At 39.5% G+C, this 14,493-nt stretch overlaps 1 protein-coding gene across 1 annotated transcript; it reads left to right on the top strand.

The window, feature by feature from the left end:
- Positions 1–604: 604 nt before the first annotated feature.
- OLFML1 (olfactomedin like 1) lies at positions 605–8,590 on the top strand. The gene is made up of 3 exons (XM_050336339.1): positions 605–767; positions 2,802–3,090; positions 7,713–8,590. Exons 1-3 carry the CDS (start codon positions 642–644, stop codon positions 8,489–8,491), a joined length of 1,194 nt encoding a protein of 397 aa, XP_050192296.1. The 5' UTR covers positions 605–641; the 3' UTR covers positions 8,492–8,590.
- Positions 8,591–14,493: the final 5,903 nt, after the last annotated feature.

Genomic DNA, 14,493 nt, shown 5'->3' with positions numbered 1-14,493 from the left:
AAAGAAAAAGAAAGCTCTGTAAATGTGAGGAGAGAAAAAACTCTGGAAAAAGAAAAGTGGGGGGGAGGGAAATTGAAGAGGTGGAGGATTCTGAGAAATGGAGACTTCCAGTTTGGCTTCAGACACAAAGGGAGCATTCTAACCTCCTAACACATGGTTTCCTAGCAAATACGGTGTTAGCATAGCCATGGATATGAATCTATGCCGACTTACACCAAGCATACACTGCACAGTGCTGGTCACACGGGAAAGCAGATGGGAAGAGAGAGGAGGGAAAATAAATTACTTTTATTTGTATTTAATAAAATTTGGCCTACAGGCTTTCTGTGACTCAATACTGAACATCTGGGATTGATCACAGGATCACAAACCGAGAAGCAGTCATCTGGCTTCTAGAAATAAACACTTTCAGTCCCTATTCCACAACGTTATTTTTTTTAATAATAAAATGCAACGGCCTTTTCCATACTTGCAGCCACAGTACTTTTAACTTTTTACTACTTTTTAGTGTTACTTTTTCCACATCGGGGCATCAGACAATGTTAACTTGCATTTGATCTTGGACTGGCAGCATTTGGGATTGTCCTCCACACACACACACAATTAATCACTACTATTCTGCTTCAAAATTTTATGCTACAATGGGAGTCCTGCAAGTCCAGCTTTTGTTAGTTCCCTTCCTCACAAGCTCCCTGGGAGCAGCACAGTACCTGATGCAGGATGCAGCACTGATGAACTACATGGACCGACGTTTCCTCTCTCTGGAGGTATGTGCTACCTGCATCCTTCTGCAACTCTGCCTGACTGCAAGGAGCTTTGAACACACGTGAATGCTCTTCTGTGTGTGTGCACACAGAACAATTTGCATGATATACAATACCAGGATGATACATTTCCAGCTTTTTCAAACAAATAAGTAAAATTGTAGCTAAACCTTGAACTATAATGATTCCTAATTACCATGTCATTTATTGCAGGATATAATTTCATAATGTTATATTTTTATTCTGTTATCACGTGTATGTCTTGTTTTACAACACCAATGAATTTAGCTAAAAATGCAAATGTTTGTATAGTGCTGTCACAGTCCATCCTAGGGAATGGTATAAATATATTGTCAGCAGTAGAAGTGCTGCCAAGTGTTAAAAAGGAGATACAAATTTATCAGGTATTTTTTCTATGTACAGATAAACTACTGTTCCAGGTGGGTTTAAGAGTTTAAGACACATTTATGTAAACTAGAAGTGTATCTTCACTTTAAATAATCCCCTTACAACTGGGAGACTGAAATATGTATTTTCTTTCAATTAACTATATAAATGTATCAGTTCTTGCTTCTTTTTCTGCAGTAAAAATACTACCAGTACTGCAAAATACCTCTTCAGTATTGGTGTGCTATAATCATATATTATTTATCTTAAATCATTAACATGTCCTTGGCTTCTGGCCTGCACTGGCAGACTTTTAGAGAAGCTCTAACTTGCCCCATCTCATGCCCCTTTTTCTACAAAACTCTCACTAGTCTTTACTTCACAACACAGAAACAACTGGATTATCCTGACATTCTGTTCCCATTGAGCAGATTGAGATTTAATTTTTTTTAGCCACTACAGAAATAACTTCACATGGTAATTCCTGTTCCTTTTGGCATCTATTAAAGATTATGCAACTCCACCTGTGGCATTTGGTGCAAGGGGCACCAAACAAAGAACAGGACAAAGGGTGAGGCACACACTTAAAGGCAGCACTTGAAAACATTTATAATAAAGTCCTTGTAGAAAGTCATTAAAGAGCTTCCTGGAGACTTATGGTCATGTATAAATGGGGGAGAGAGGCACAAAGCAAACAAACCACCACCAAGTTTACATGGAACACGTGCAGACTGCACTAATCATTCAGGAAACTCATACATCCCCTAGTCAAACACCACCATAAAACCAAAATACGTGCGTGAAGTACCAAACCAGAACATCCACTCCAGCAGTTAGATCTGCTATGACTGTGTGTTTGGGTTTAGAGATTGGCTCAAATTCCTCATCTTCCTGAAGTGACAGCTGGGCTACTATTTTCAGGACACCTATGATCTTTACAGAAGCAGCTGCATTGCCCCAGAGAAATCACATTCCCCACCACTGAAAACATTATCAATTTGAATGTAAGTGAAAAGAAATATGTTCAGGTTTGGTTTTGGGTTTTAGATATAACCAATTATTTGACACAGAAAAGAACCTCAAGAAAAAAAAAACACAACCCCAAAACAAACAAAAAAACCCAAACAACTGAAACTTCCTCAAATATAGCACACCAGTATTTTCATTTTTCCTTTTAAATGTATGTAAAATAGCCCCACTAGATTCTGCCTTGATTAGAAGAGGCATATTTATGTGAAACGTTTCTGTTGATAGATCTGCAGAAAACTTTGAGACTGCTTCACCAGTGGTCCTACAGGAGGAATTCCAAAGTTTCTGAAAAGCAAGTAATGATAGATTATGTACCATTAAGCACCTCTGGCTGTTTCCACGGGAGCACTTTTCCCTGTTTAAGCAGCAAAACAAAGTATCTGGCTGTCAGTAAACACATTTATGCAAAAAAAGTGGGTTTTTGTCCAGACCTGTGAATGCTTGTGCCCTCTTCACACAGATAGCCAGCAACAGCCACTGGTTTGAAATAAATAGGGGGCAGGACTGGACAGGAGAGAATAGCGTGGATTTTTTTAAAGCAATCATAATGATGTTGTAATGTATACAGAATATCCATGTATATCCATGTGTTTGGTTTTTTTTCCTGTGTTCTAACTTAAGAAGAGCCTGGAAAAATGCAACCAAGACATAGTGGATTATGTGGACGAATTCCGAGACTTTTCAAAGATGGTACTGTCACGCTTGGCAGGACTGAACTCTTATAAGGCTGAAGTTAAAAGTGAAGTACAGAATTTGCTAACAAGAATTGAACGAGCACAAAGGGACATTGACTATTTTGGATCTGTCACAGATTCTAACCTATGTATAGAAGTGCACGAAGACCTGGTGAAACAGCAGTTACTTGAAGAGGCAGAAGAAAAAAAGAAACTTAAACTCATGCTTAATGCAAGTAAGAACAGTTTGCTTTCAGAACTTTGATGTGAATGAGCCAGTCCCCTAACCAATGTGTGAATACTGATAGAGGGATAACTGTCATGGTTTTGCTCTGGGCTAATTTTTCTCTCACACCCCCCACACAATTACTATAAGTTGAGAGAAGGTTTATGCAGACAAAAGAGACCTGACTGGGGAGAATAATATTAAGATTTATTACTAGCAAGATAAAAACTAAAGAACTATATCTACTACAATTCTAATTAAGTGTTATGTATTTACAAAAATACCCTTCCCCCCTTTGTATCAGTTCAGGAGGAGAAGCAGTCTCTTTCTCTCTTTCTGGAGCTCCAGGTCTTTTAAACAACTTTGCAGCACTCTAAAGTTCTTCTTCTATTATCTCTAGGACAACAACTCTGATTCTTCAGAGCTGGAACTGTTTCTTTTTCTCTCTCTCTTCTATGTTGGCCTCAAGGCTGGGCCTACCCCCCTCCCTGGGCTAAGATCAGAGGTTGGGGGGTTACCCAGGCCCTGAACATGTCCCCTTACATGGACTGCAAGGGGACACTTGCCTACCATGCATCTTCACCACAGGGTCACAAGGGATAATGGCTTTTAAGTCCACCCCTGTTTCCTGTGGGGTCCCTTCCCACAGTCCTTGATAGACTTCTCCAATGTAGGTCTATCCATCAGGCAACAGGTTTCCATTCTCTGCTGTCCCTCAGGGTCACAAATTCAGCTGCACTAGCGTGAATCCCTCACTCAGATTCCAACATCTTACCTGAGCCATTCTGCTCCAGTGTAAGTCTCTCTTCATGAGCTTCCTCGTGCATTTGCAAGTTCCTCTTTGAGCTGCAGGGGGCTCTCCTCACCCCAATAATCTTCCACAGGTGGCAGGGTTTTATTTTTCAGTTTTTTCCCTGCTGAAGGGAGAGAGTGAGAGAGGGGGGAGAAGCAGCCCCCACCCCTTCGGACTTCTCTCTCCTGCTGCTGCCAACTTTGACCTTGAAGGCTGTGCTATCTCTCTCTCTCTGGAATTCCTTTTGCAGCATGTCTTGTCCAGGTTCTTCTCTAAAGTTTGTTGGGTCTTTTTTTCTCTACTCTCTTACAGGAGAGAAGAGGGGGTTCAGTGCCACACCTGTCCCCAGCCCAGGGCTGGGGGAGGAGGGGGCCCTGGTCACTTGGGGCCTGCCACTGCTCCTACATGGCTACAGCTAGTAATTTCATCTGCGCCACAACCTTCTCTTCCATTTTCTTAAATATGTAATTGGCAGAGGCTCTACTAAAACTTTTGATTTGCTTTGCTCTGGAAATTCACCTGGAAAAAACTATTTTCAGCCCCAGCCGGGGGGGGAGTTTGGCAAAACCATGACAATTCCCCCCCTTCACCTCTGCGAATTACATTTTTAAGAAATCTTAAACTCTACAATTAACATATAACTATAAATAAACAAAACATAATTAAAATATCTCTACTAAAAATTAAAACAACATCACTAATCTCTAATCTCCAACTTATTTATACTCTGGTTTACGTAAAAATCATATGGAATACTGGGTACATGGCCACTTCCTTGGTTACAAGCTGGTTACCAGGAAGGCCTAGACCAGAACCATCACAATAACATATTTCCTTTAGCTATGTGAATACCACAGATAATTGCAAGGGGGTTTGGCTGTGTAAATACTAGACGTATAAAAACTATGCATATGCAAAAAAAGGTATGGGAGAGGGAGGGAAGAAAGTACAAGTCAAACGTTTATTTTGCAGATATCCTAACTGCATATCAAATTAATTCTTTGGAAGCTGCTTTTTATTATAAAGTAATGGAGAATCCTCTGAAGATATGCATTTCTGAGTATTGCAGCTATAATAAGGAACTGATGGTGGCCTTTGTTTTCTGGAGTGGGCAAGGGTCAAAATCTCAACTCAAAAGTGAGTTAATAAACACTTCATTTACAATTTGCATCTGGTTTACTGTCCTCCTCTCTTATTCTTTCTCTCTCTCTCCCTTCCTATGTACTTTATTAGGAGAGCACTCTGGTTTAGATATAAGCAAAGCTCAGTTCTGATTTGAAAATTAAATGTTAAGGTATCTAGCATGAAGCATATATATATATACAATCTATACTTAAAAAAAAATTATATTTTTACCTTAAAAAGTTAATTTATAGATGTAAATTTTATACTGCAGACATATATAAAGTAGTCTGTTTTCCTTTCATAGGAGTAAGAAATGAAAAGTAAACAATAAGACATAAACAGTTGGCTTTTTTTTTAAGATAGCTGAAAGACCTTTAGCATCATCATTTATGTAATTCCACTAAGTTCAATAGAATTAGACTGATTTAATTTTACAAATAAGTGTACAATTTCTTTCTTGAACTTTTCTAGCAAAACAGGATTCATGCAGATGATTACAAAAGCAGTCACCAATTCTGCTGCTAAGCTTTAATCATACACCACAATTGAGTGTGTTGACTATCAATACTTCTGTTGTCCATATATAGAACTTTTCAACATTAGGCAATTTTTTTAGAGAGGTAAAAAAATTGAGGAATTTTTAAACTGATTGTGTTTAGGACACTGAAAATTATATCTTTCTGAGAGTTTCAGGGGGGAAAAATTACTTTCCATTTTCCCTTAGTGGAAATTATCATAACAGTTCTTAGTAACTTTACTTTCAACTTCTACTTTCCTGTCAGTACTAATCAGAAGCTTTCCCCATTGAAGTCAATGGCAAAACTAATCCCTGTGTAGATTTTACAGTACTTGGAAAAAGTAGTAAGACCCTCAACTCTAGCAAATAGCATCTCTGCTTCTATCACATCATATCTTAACCAGAATCTATGACTATTTTTGCTGAGTCACTCCAAAACTCAGGCAGAAAAGCGTTTTTTAAGTCCAGCTGTGTTAATGGTTTTGGTTTAAGTTCACACAGACTTGAAAACAATTATGTAGAATCTCTGTTTTTACATGCAATAGCCAATACTTCATCCTGCTTTGGGTGGGAAATGCAAAATTACCTTCTACACATTTTGGGGTGTGATAAGAAACAGTGGGCTTTGAAGGTATCATTACAGAGACTGTGGAAAAATTTTGGTAAAATTTTTGCTTACTGTGAATGTCTCGATTTCCCAGCCTCCCTCCAAGCTGTTATAAAAACCAAAGAGAGTTAAAAATGTTCTCTCAAGAAGAGAGACACTCCATAGATTTGTGATAGTAACCTGGCAATTTCTGCTGCAGAGGAAGATGTTGCTCATGGTTAGGTATTTTAATTCAGCAGCTTTAAGTTTCGAGAATCTATTTAACCAATAAATGTTACTTTTGAGAAAGCTATTGTTTCTTGTTTAGAGATGGTGCTTCCAGAGTGAGAACTTCAAAAAAAAAAAAAAAAAAACCACACCAAAACCCCAAAACCAAAAAACTCCATGCTGGAGTAGTACTATGCAAATTCTTTGATTAGAGGGTATCAGTACACACAAATGACATAAAGACTGCTTTCTACAGGCAACTGGAATCTTGCCACTGACTTCAATAGGTTCATATCAGGTCAAATAGGGAGGCTGGTTTTGCTTACTCTATTTCATCTGCTGCCAGAACTTCCTGCCTTAGAGCTTTGTTCTGTTTACTGAAATGGCTGCACATCACTGAAAGCAGTTCTTTAAACTTCAAATACTGTGTCTTGTAATTTATGGGTGCCTTTGGTAAATAAGCTTGTTAATATGCTTTGCAATAGAGTTTTTGCTGGAAATGATGGTGCTTGATAAAGATCTTAGCGTCTAAATGCCCGAGTCTTCACAAGCTTTTTGGTTTTTAATGTCTATGCAGAGTGCATACAAAAATGCAGCAGAGCCAAAATAATGACTGGCTCTCTGCTGACGCCAGTTTTAACCCTATAGTGAGGTAAACAACTATGCAATCCCACCAGCCATGCCCCTCGCACAAGAATTGATAACACAGACACCATGCCAGTTCTTTAAAGTATGTATGCACATTCCTGGGTTTATGATCTATTCATTTGTTCTAGTTCCTTTGTGCTGCAGGTGTTGGGAATGGGAGTGGGAATATAGTCCAGTGTTTTGGTTTTCTGTTATGCTGATCTATTTTTATTTGTCTTTATAATATAAATGTATAAAAAGAGGCTAAGCGAGGATAAGAGAAGTCCTGAAAGAAAAATATTATACATGTGGCATATCAGGAAAATGGATTTTGATTTGCATGCCTTCAATAGGAGATAAATTTGATTATTTTACTGTGTTAACCTAAATCAGAAGTCAGTTCTCTGAAGTTAAAATTATAACCCTGTAAAAGAGCTGACAAGAATAATCACAGAATTGGTAACTGTGCTCTTGGTCTCCTCTCAGGTACACAAATGGAATCCCTTTTGGATACCACTGGTCTAATAGAACAAAGCCCAACACACTATGGGTAGCTGAAAATACAGTTTTCTTAGCAGGAATATATCATATAAAATTATCTTCAGCACTATTTATTATAGCACACTGCTGACATCTACTGATACATTGACCCAGTCTTAGAGTAGAATTGAAAGGAAACTAAGTATTTCAAAGAAAGAAAAACAGAAAATTCACAGATATTCTAATTTTTCTTTTCCTTTGGGTGTTTCCTTACAGGTTGTAATCACATGCTTGCAAGTATTAAGTCCCTAAAGATAGTTAAGAAGACTGGAGATAAGCATGGCTCTTGGATGAAAGATCCTGGCAAAAAGCATACAAAAATTTATTTATTAAATGGTTCTGTAAATAATGTTATTTTGGAATTTGCAAATATAATGACATTCATGGAAAACAATCAGACACTAAGTGCTCGCAGAGTCACATTGCCATTTCCCTGGGAAGGAACTGGCCACGTCATATATCAGGGTTTCCTGTTTTATCATAGATATGGCTCCTTAAATGAGATTACTAAATTCAATATACAGAGCAGAAAAGTAGCTGACCAAATGCTACTGCCAGGGGCTGGAAGGATTCCTGCCTATCAGCTTTCCCCACATACAAAAATAGATCTTGCCATTGATGAGCAAGGGCTCTGGGCAATTCATGCAGAGCCAGAGACTGGAGGAAACATTGTCATTACTAAAATCAACCACATAACCATGGCAGTGGAGCACACCTGGGATACACCCTGCAGCAGCAAGGACGCTGAAGCAGCTTTCATGGCATGCAACACACTCTACGTTGTCTACAACTCTCCTAGTAGAGGCACCTCTCGCATACGATGTGTTTATGATGTTTTGGATGTTGTAAATAGCTATGAAATCCCAGCATTGCATTTCCCAAAACGTCAGGGGAGCCATTCCACTATACATTACAATCCTAAAGAAAAGCAGCTCTTCGCCTGGGGTGATGGATCTCAGATCATTTACAAGCTTCACACACAGCAGAAAGTTTAGAATCTTTAGCAACTTTTCAAATAGACTTAAAAGCTGCCAGTCCCATGTCAACATGACCATTAATGCGAATTAAAATTACATTATACCCATCTGTTACAACTTTCACTTATTTCACATAAATTTAGGCTTACATACCCCAGCGATCATAGACTAATGTCCAATGATGAATATGTAAAGTCTCCACTATTATATGATGACTAAATGCTACAGATGGACAACCCATACACACACGCAAGTCCTAAAGTCTGAGATTATTTAAAAGGAATAACAATCCATCTCTGACATGTTCTCTTCCTCTCAAAACTATGTATTCTGCTTCAGTGCTACGGAAATCAAATCAGAAGTCCTTCCTGTCCAGTACACACTATCTGACAATCTCCACTACTCTGAAGGTCAGTTTGGAAAACCTTCTGGTAAGCAATATAAAATCACATGCTTCCAGAGAAATTATCTGTAAGTTTTAACAGGAGAGGTTTATCACATCACAAAGTATAAGAGTAGAGACCCTTACAAGCATGGTTTATATTTAAAATATAACTCTTGTGCATCACATTGAGGCTATTTCTAATCATTGCACTTTTAGGATATTTCCATGAAATTCCCACCTTTTTCTTATCCATATAGCTGTACAGTCTACTTTTGAACCTGACCATACATTAGCTGCAGCTAAATATTCACTTCTATCAGCTTCAAGTTGCATCTTTTCAACATTTTTTAGAGTATTTTTTAGATTGTGCATTGGAAGGAATGTTCCTAGATTATCCGTTCTGTATCAAACACTGTTTTTTTAAATGTTCTACACGTCACTCTTTGTTTCCTTTCTCATTAGTCCTCTTACAGTATCTAGTTGAGAGGCATTTCCCAATGCTTCAAATCACTTCCACTGGTTGTAGCAGAATCTTTCTCATCCTATCCTCCAACTCCAGGAAAATATCTGTTCGTAAAGGTGGTCCTGATAAGCACAGTGGTGCAAGAGCGGGCATGTCACTGCTCAGTTCTGTGTTTGTGAGTAACAGATAAACTCCAGGTAAATACAAACACATTCTTGTTTCAAAAACCAAACTGACTTTTAGTGTGAAATACAGGTACTGGCTACAGTTTTGAGTTGTTGGGATTTTTTAAAAGTTTTAATGGTAGCTGTGTTTCTGTTTAATAACAAACAAGAAAAAAAAAAAAAAAAAAAAAAACAAAAACACACAAAGGAAAACTAAACACAACAAAAAAAAGCCTCCCACAAAAAACCACCAAAAAATGGTGCTTGAATAGCAATCCACAGCTGTTTCTACAGAAAGCCCATTTTGTTCTTTACACTGAAAGAGCTGTTGTCCTGCTTAAAAATAGCCTCAACAGAACAACCAAACATCAGAGAATGATTTTGAAAAGGACTTCCAGAATTCAACTGAGTGTGTAGACTCCTGAGCTGCAATAGTGATACTCTGCATTTAGAAAAAAAAGGCTATAACATTCTAAGCAGCCTTAATGACTAGAGCATTACTTCTGTTTTACAGAAGCCATAGGAAAGCATAGTTAAAGACATCTCAGGCTGAAAGTAAGGTGGGTTGGCACTGGTTTCCTGTGTGACCATAGGATAAAGGCAGGCTTGACTATTTGGCCTTTTATTCCTTATCTGTAAAATTACAAACACCTAAATACAAAATGGTATTAGCCACCTTGGGAAGGCTTTGAGATCTTTTACTGTAAAAAGATGTATAATTTTCTTTATTTAAGAAATAAAAGCTTTTGATGCAAACATGGATTGAATCTGCTCTTTAGAAAAGGTATTCTTGGGATGTGCTATCTGCCACATTATTACACAACAGAGAAAGCCTATGATACTCTTCTAGGTAGAGCTTTCAATTAGCAATCCTCAAAAGTCCAAGTAGGATCTTCTCTGAACCTTGCTGTGATACCTTGGAGTTCTGATGTTTCGTTTTTTTTAATTTTTGTAGATCTTAGAAGTAGTTACGTAGTAAATGTAGATTTTAGAATAGCAGCATATTATCCTTTACCCTTTAACACACCAGCTCAAACCCCTGTTACCCATTCCCATATCAATTCCCTAAATTCCACAGCTTGTTTAGTCTCTTTTTCAAGGTAGAATTGTAGAAGAACACCCTAACCCTACGGAATAAGATACAGCCATAGACGCAACAACCTTCAAGCCCAGAATTCTGGAAGGCCTCCAAGGACATTACGTGCTCTGAGGAAGATGAAGATGAAGAAAAGGGGGTCCCAAAATGCCCCTAGACCCAATTTCCAAGAGGCATGGCGGGGGTAGAACCTGGGTGGTGGCTGGACGGGGATTGGGTGAAAATCATTATAAAAACTGTGGACATCTCTATTTCAGGGGCATGCACATTGGGGTATTCCAGAAAGCCTGGGGGCTCATTAAAGCCTTTGTATCCTTATCTTATCTCCTACCTAATTTGGCTTGGAGTCTTTTTTTCCCCACAGCCATTTTAGGCAACACTGCCCTGGAAATCCAAGCTTCATAATAAATTTAAAGCACCCTGGGCCTGACAGTGGCCAAGAGGGGGTGAAGCACCCAGACTTCCCACCCACAGGAGAGGGAGACACAGCCACCTTGAACAAGAATTGTTCATTGCCAAGCACTGTGTAGGCCCTTCTTCTGCATCACCTGGTCCTGTCCCTGAAGTGTGAGGAGATTCCATCTCCTCTGCATGGAGCCCCAAGGAAGAGGGGAGGAGAGCAGTTGTGCCAGCACCACACAAGGAATCTGTTGCAGGCCATTGAAGGAGTTTCTTGGGACCTGGAGGTGGGAGAGGTTCTTTTCAATCTGAGGCTCACTCTGGTTGTATTTTATAGTTTTAAGGATGAACTTTCACACTGCTTTTGTTTTTCTTAATCCCCATGGATATTTTTAGTGTTATTCTCTAACACTAAGTATGATCCAATCTCTGCACTCATCTGCGAGTTTCCACCATGAGCGTTTCACCACAACTATGGTAAAGATAAAAAACAACTTATAACGCTTCAGTCTTGCTCACACTCTTCCTGAAGCACAACATAGATCAGGCTACTGGTCCTGCAGCATGAAATACGCTGGGAAACTGGCTGTGGATTGGGGTAGCATATGAATTTTGTGGACTGGAGTGACAACAGTATCTTAGGCTTTACAGCAGCAATGACACAACTTTTTGGTAATCTCATAAATATGTATGATCTGATTAATTTTCATAACTGATAGAACACAAGCAGATATTTTTGAGGAAGTCAGAAGAGGCATTTGATTAACTCCCGAATGAAAAAGGGCAAAAATAAGGACTGCCTGTTCAGAAATGGAAAGGAAACAATCAGGAATATCTGAACTGAATAATCTGCTCCAGCATAGGAGTCACCAAAAAGCAAGGACAAAGCAATGTTGGCAAGGCAGTAGTAAGCCGTGACAAAACTGCATGAAAGAGGGCATTGACTCCCAGTTCAGGTAGACGATACGATCATTACCATGGGAATGAAATTGGTACAAGGAGATGAACACAGAGAAGTCTTCATCAGGAACAAAAAACACAAATGAGTTTATGACCTCTACCTTCACCATCTAGATAACATCCATTACTGCTCTTGTCTCGTCACGCTGCACCTTCTCCATGTGCTTGTTTCATCTGAACCACTGGCTTTTTGCTTTTTCAGAGCTGCATTTTCATGTTCAGACTCGAAAGACAGGTGCTCTTGTGATGGCTCTTTTGCTTTACTGCAGCTCTCAGGGTAGAATCCAGTGCTCCCCGCTATGACAGCAGTAGCATTATCCTCCTAACGACAGCAGCACTCCTCGATGCTGCAATAAAGGTCCCTCACCTCTTCACTGATACCACAGTTACCCTGTCCTTTCCTGCATTAAATCCTGACTGACTCTTCTGCAGAAAGCTGGCTCACGGCAGGATAATCTACAAGGATTATGTCCTGTTTGCACTTGAAATAATCAGAATTATCACAGAAAGATTTTCAGCCTTCTCTGATTTATTGACACCTTTGTGATGAATTTAAGCTTTCTGAACAGTATGCTTGCTTACTTTTTTGTGGATGCCAAGGATCTGAGGACTGTACATTAAAAGCAATTTGCCAGTACAGCATAACTTGATGCTGGGAGCATGGTGTAAATTATGTCAGTATAACTGGGTTTATTTTCACAGTGCCCAGAGATAGGCTTGTTTCTCAGAAAATATTCTTCCTTTCTCTTTTTCTTCTTCTTTTCTATCTGCCTGGATGTAGAGAATGTGAGCCTGTTTTAGTATTCATGGAAGCAGACACTATATAAGAAAAATCCACACTACATGTTTATTATAGATGGGTTTACCATGAAGCAATGCAAATATTACATGCCTACTGTCATCCTACTCTGTAACAGTGCATTTTTTTTTCCCCACGTGATGTTTCCCACCCCTTGTGTCAGGGTAACCAGTCAGAGGACACAGCTGCAGAGATGTGCATGGAAGCTTAGCAAAGAAATTGCAGAACCAAAACCATTAAGATATGGCTCTCCTAATACTAAAGAAATAGCTCCTCCTGAAGGCAAAAATCCAAACCTGTGACTTTTTAAGTTATTTGAACTTTTCATGGTTTTGGATTGCAAATAAGAAAATAACATTTTATTATACTTTCAACATATTGAGCCCTAAGCCCAGAAAAAAAAAGAACATACAGAACCACAGAGTAAATTAAGTTGGAGAAGACCTCTGAAATCATCGAGTCCAACCTTTGAGTGAACACTACCTTGTCAACTAGACCATGGCACTAGGTGCCACATCCAGTTTTTCCTTAAACATCTTCAGGGGTGGCAACTCCACCACTTCCCTGAGCATCCCATTCCGATGCTTGACAACCCTTTCTGTGAAGAAATTCCCCCTGATGTCCAGCCTTAACCTCCCCTGGTGCAGCTTAAGACTATGTCCTCTCATCTTGTCAGTGACTGCCTGAGAGAAGAGGCCAACCCCCACCTGGCTACACTCTCCTTTCAGGAAGTTGTGGAGAGCAATAGGGTCACCCCTGGGTCTCCTTTCCTCCAGGCTAAACACCCCCAGCTCCCTCAGCTGCTCCTCATAGGACTTACCTTCCAGACCCTTCACCAGCTCCATTGCTCTTCTCTGGACTCACTCCAGCACCTCAGTGTCCTTCTTTAACTGAAGGGCTCAGAATTGGACATGGGACACAGGGTGTGGCCTTGCCAGTGGCAAGTACAGAAGGACAATCACTTCCCTGGTCCTGCTGGACATGCTGTTTCTGATACAAGCCATGTGCCACTGGCGTTCTTGGTCACCTGGGCACACTGCTGGCTCACGTTCAGCAGCTGTCAAGCAGCACCTCTGGGTCCTTTTTCATCAGACAACTTTCCAGCCACTCATCCTCAAGCCTGTAGCACTGCCTGACCCAAGTGCTGGAACTGGCACATTTCCTTAGTGACCTTTTCTATTAAACATGCCATAAGCTCTGTGACATCATTACTGCAACTACACAGGACATTTAGAAAAACAAAATATTGCTAGCAGTTGATGATATTTTAAGGGATAAGCCAAAATAACTGACTATGCACAAGAATTACCAAATCACATAGGCAGTTTCCCTAAGAAACAAGATCCATATCTCTCACCATCGGTTACAGTAAAACATGTATTAAAAAGGCAACAGTGAAGTTTTTTCATTTTGTTCATATCTTGTAAGTATAAAAATTTTCTCTTGTGATTGAAACTAACAGTTAATTTCAAATAAAAAATCTGGTACTCACGTGAAAATAAGGTCATCTGGAGGTTTTACACAAAACATAAAGGGGATGTGCACACATGCCCATTATGGCAGGATTCTCAGTATTAGGCTTAATTTATGACTCTGTCAACATTTTCCAGGGAGCTGAGATCTCTCTTAATGTAAGAAAGATGAGTTTGAGCTCCACGTTCAGAGCGCCATTTATTGCGGGTGGGGTTCAGTCCCGCAACAGACCCAGCGGCACATCTTGTATGGGAGACAGGACACACACACACACAAGTGTA

Source organism: Myiozetetes cayanensis, unplaced genomic scaffold (assembly GCF_022539395.1).
Source record: "Myiozetetes cayanensis isolate MyiCay16 unplaced genomic scaffold, myiCay2020 scf6-25, whole genome shotgun sequence".
Lineage (NCBI taxonomy): Eukaryota > Metazoa > Chordata > Aves > Passeriformes > Tyrannidae > Myiozetetes > Myiozetetes cayanensis.
Note: the sequence above shows the minus strand (reverse complement) of the source record. Positions and strands in the feature narration are given on the sequence as shown.

Coding starts and splice junctions, on each gene's coding strand:
- OLFML1 (XM_050336339.1), top strand. CDS start 642: ATGGGAGTCCTGCAAGTCCAGCTTTTGTTAGTTCCCTTCCTCACAAGC. Junction 768..2,801: donor GACGTTTCCTCTCTCTGGAG/GTATGTGCTACC, acceptor TTCTAACTTAAG/AAGAGCCTGGAAAAATGCAA. Junction 3,091..7,712: donor TAAACTCATGCTTAATGCAA/GTAAGAACAGTT, acceptor GTTTCCTTACAG/GTTGTAATCACATGCTTGCA.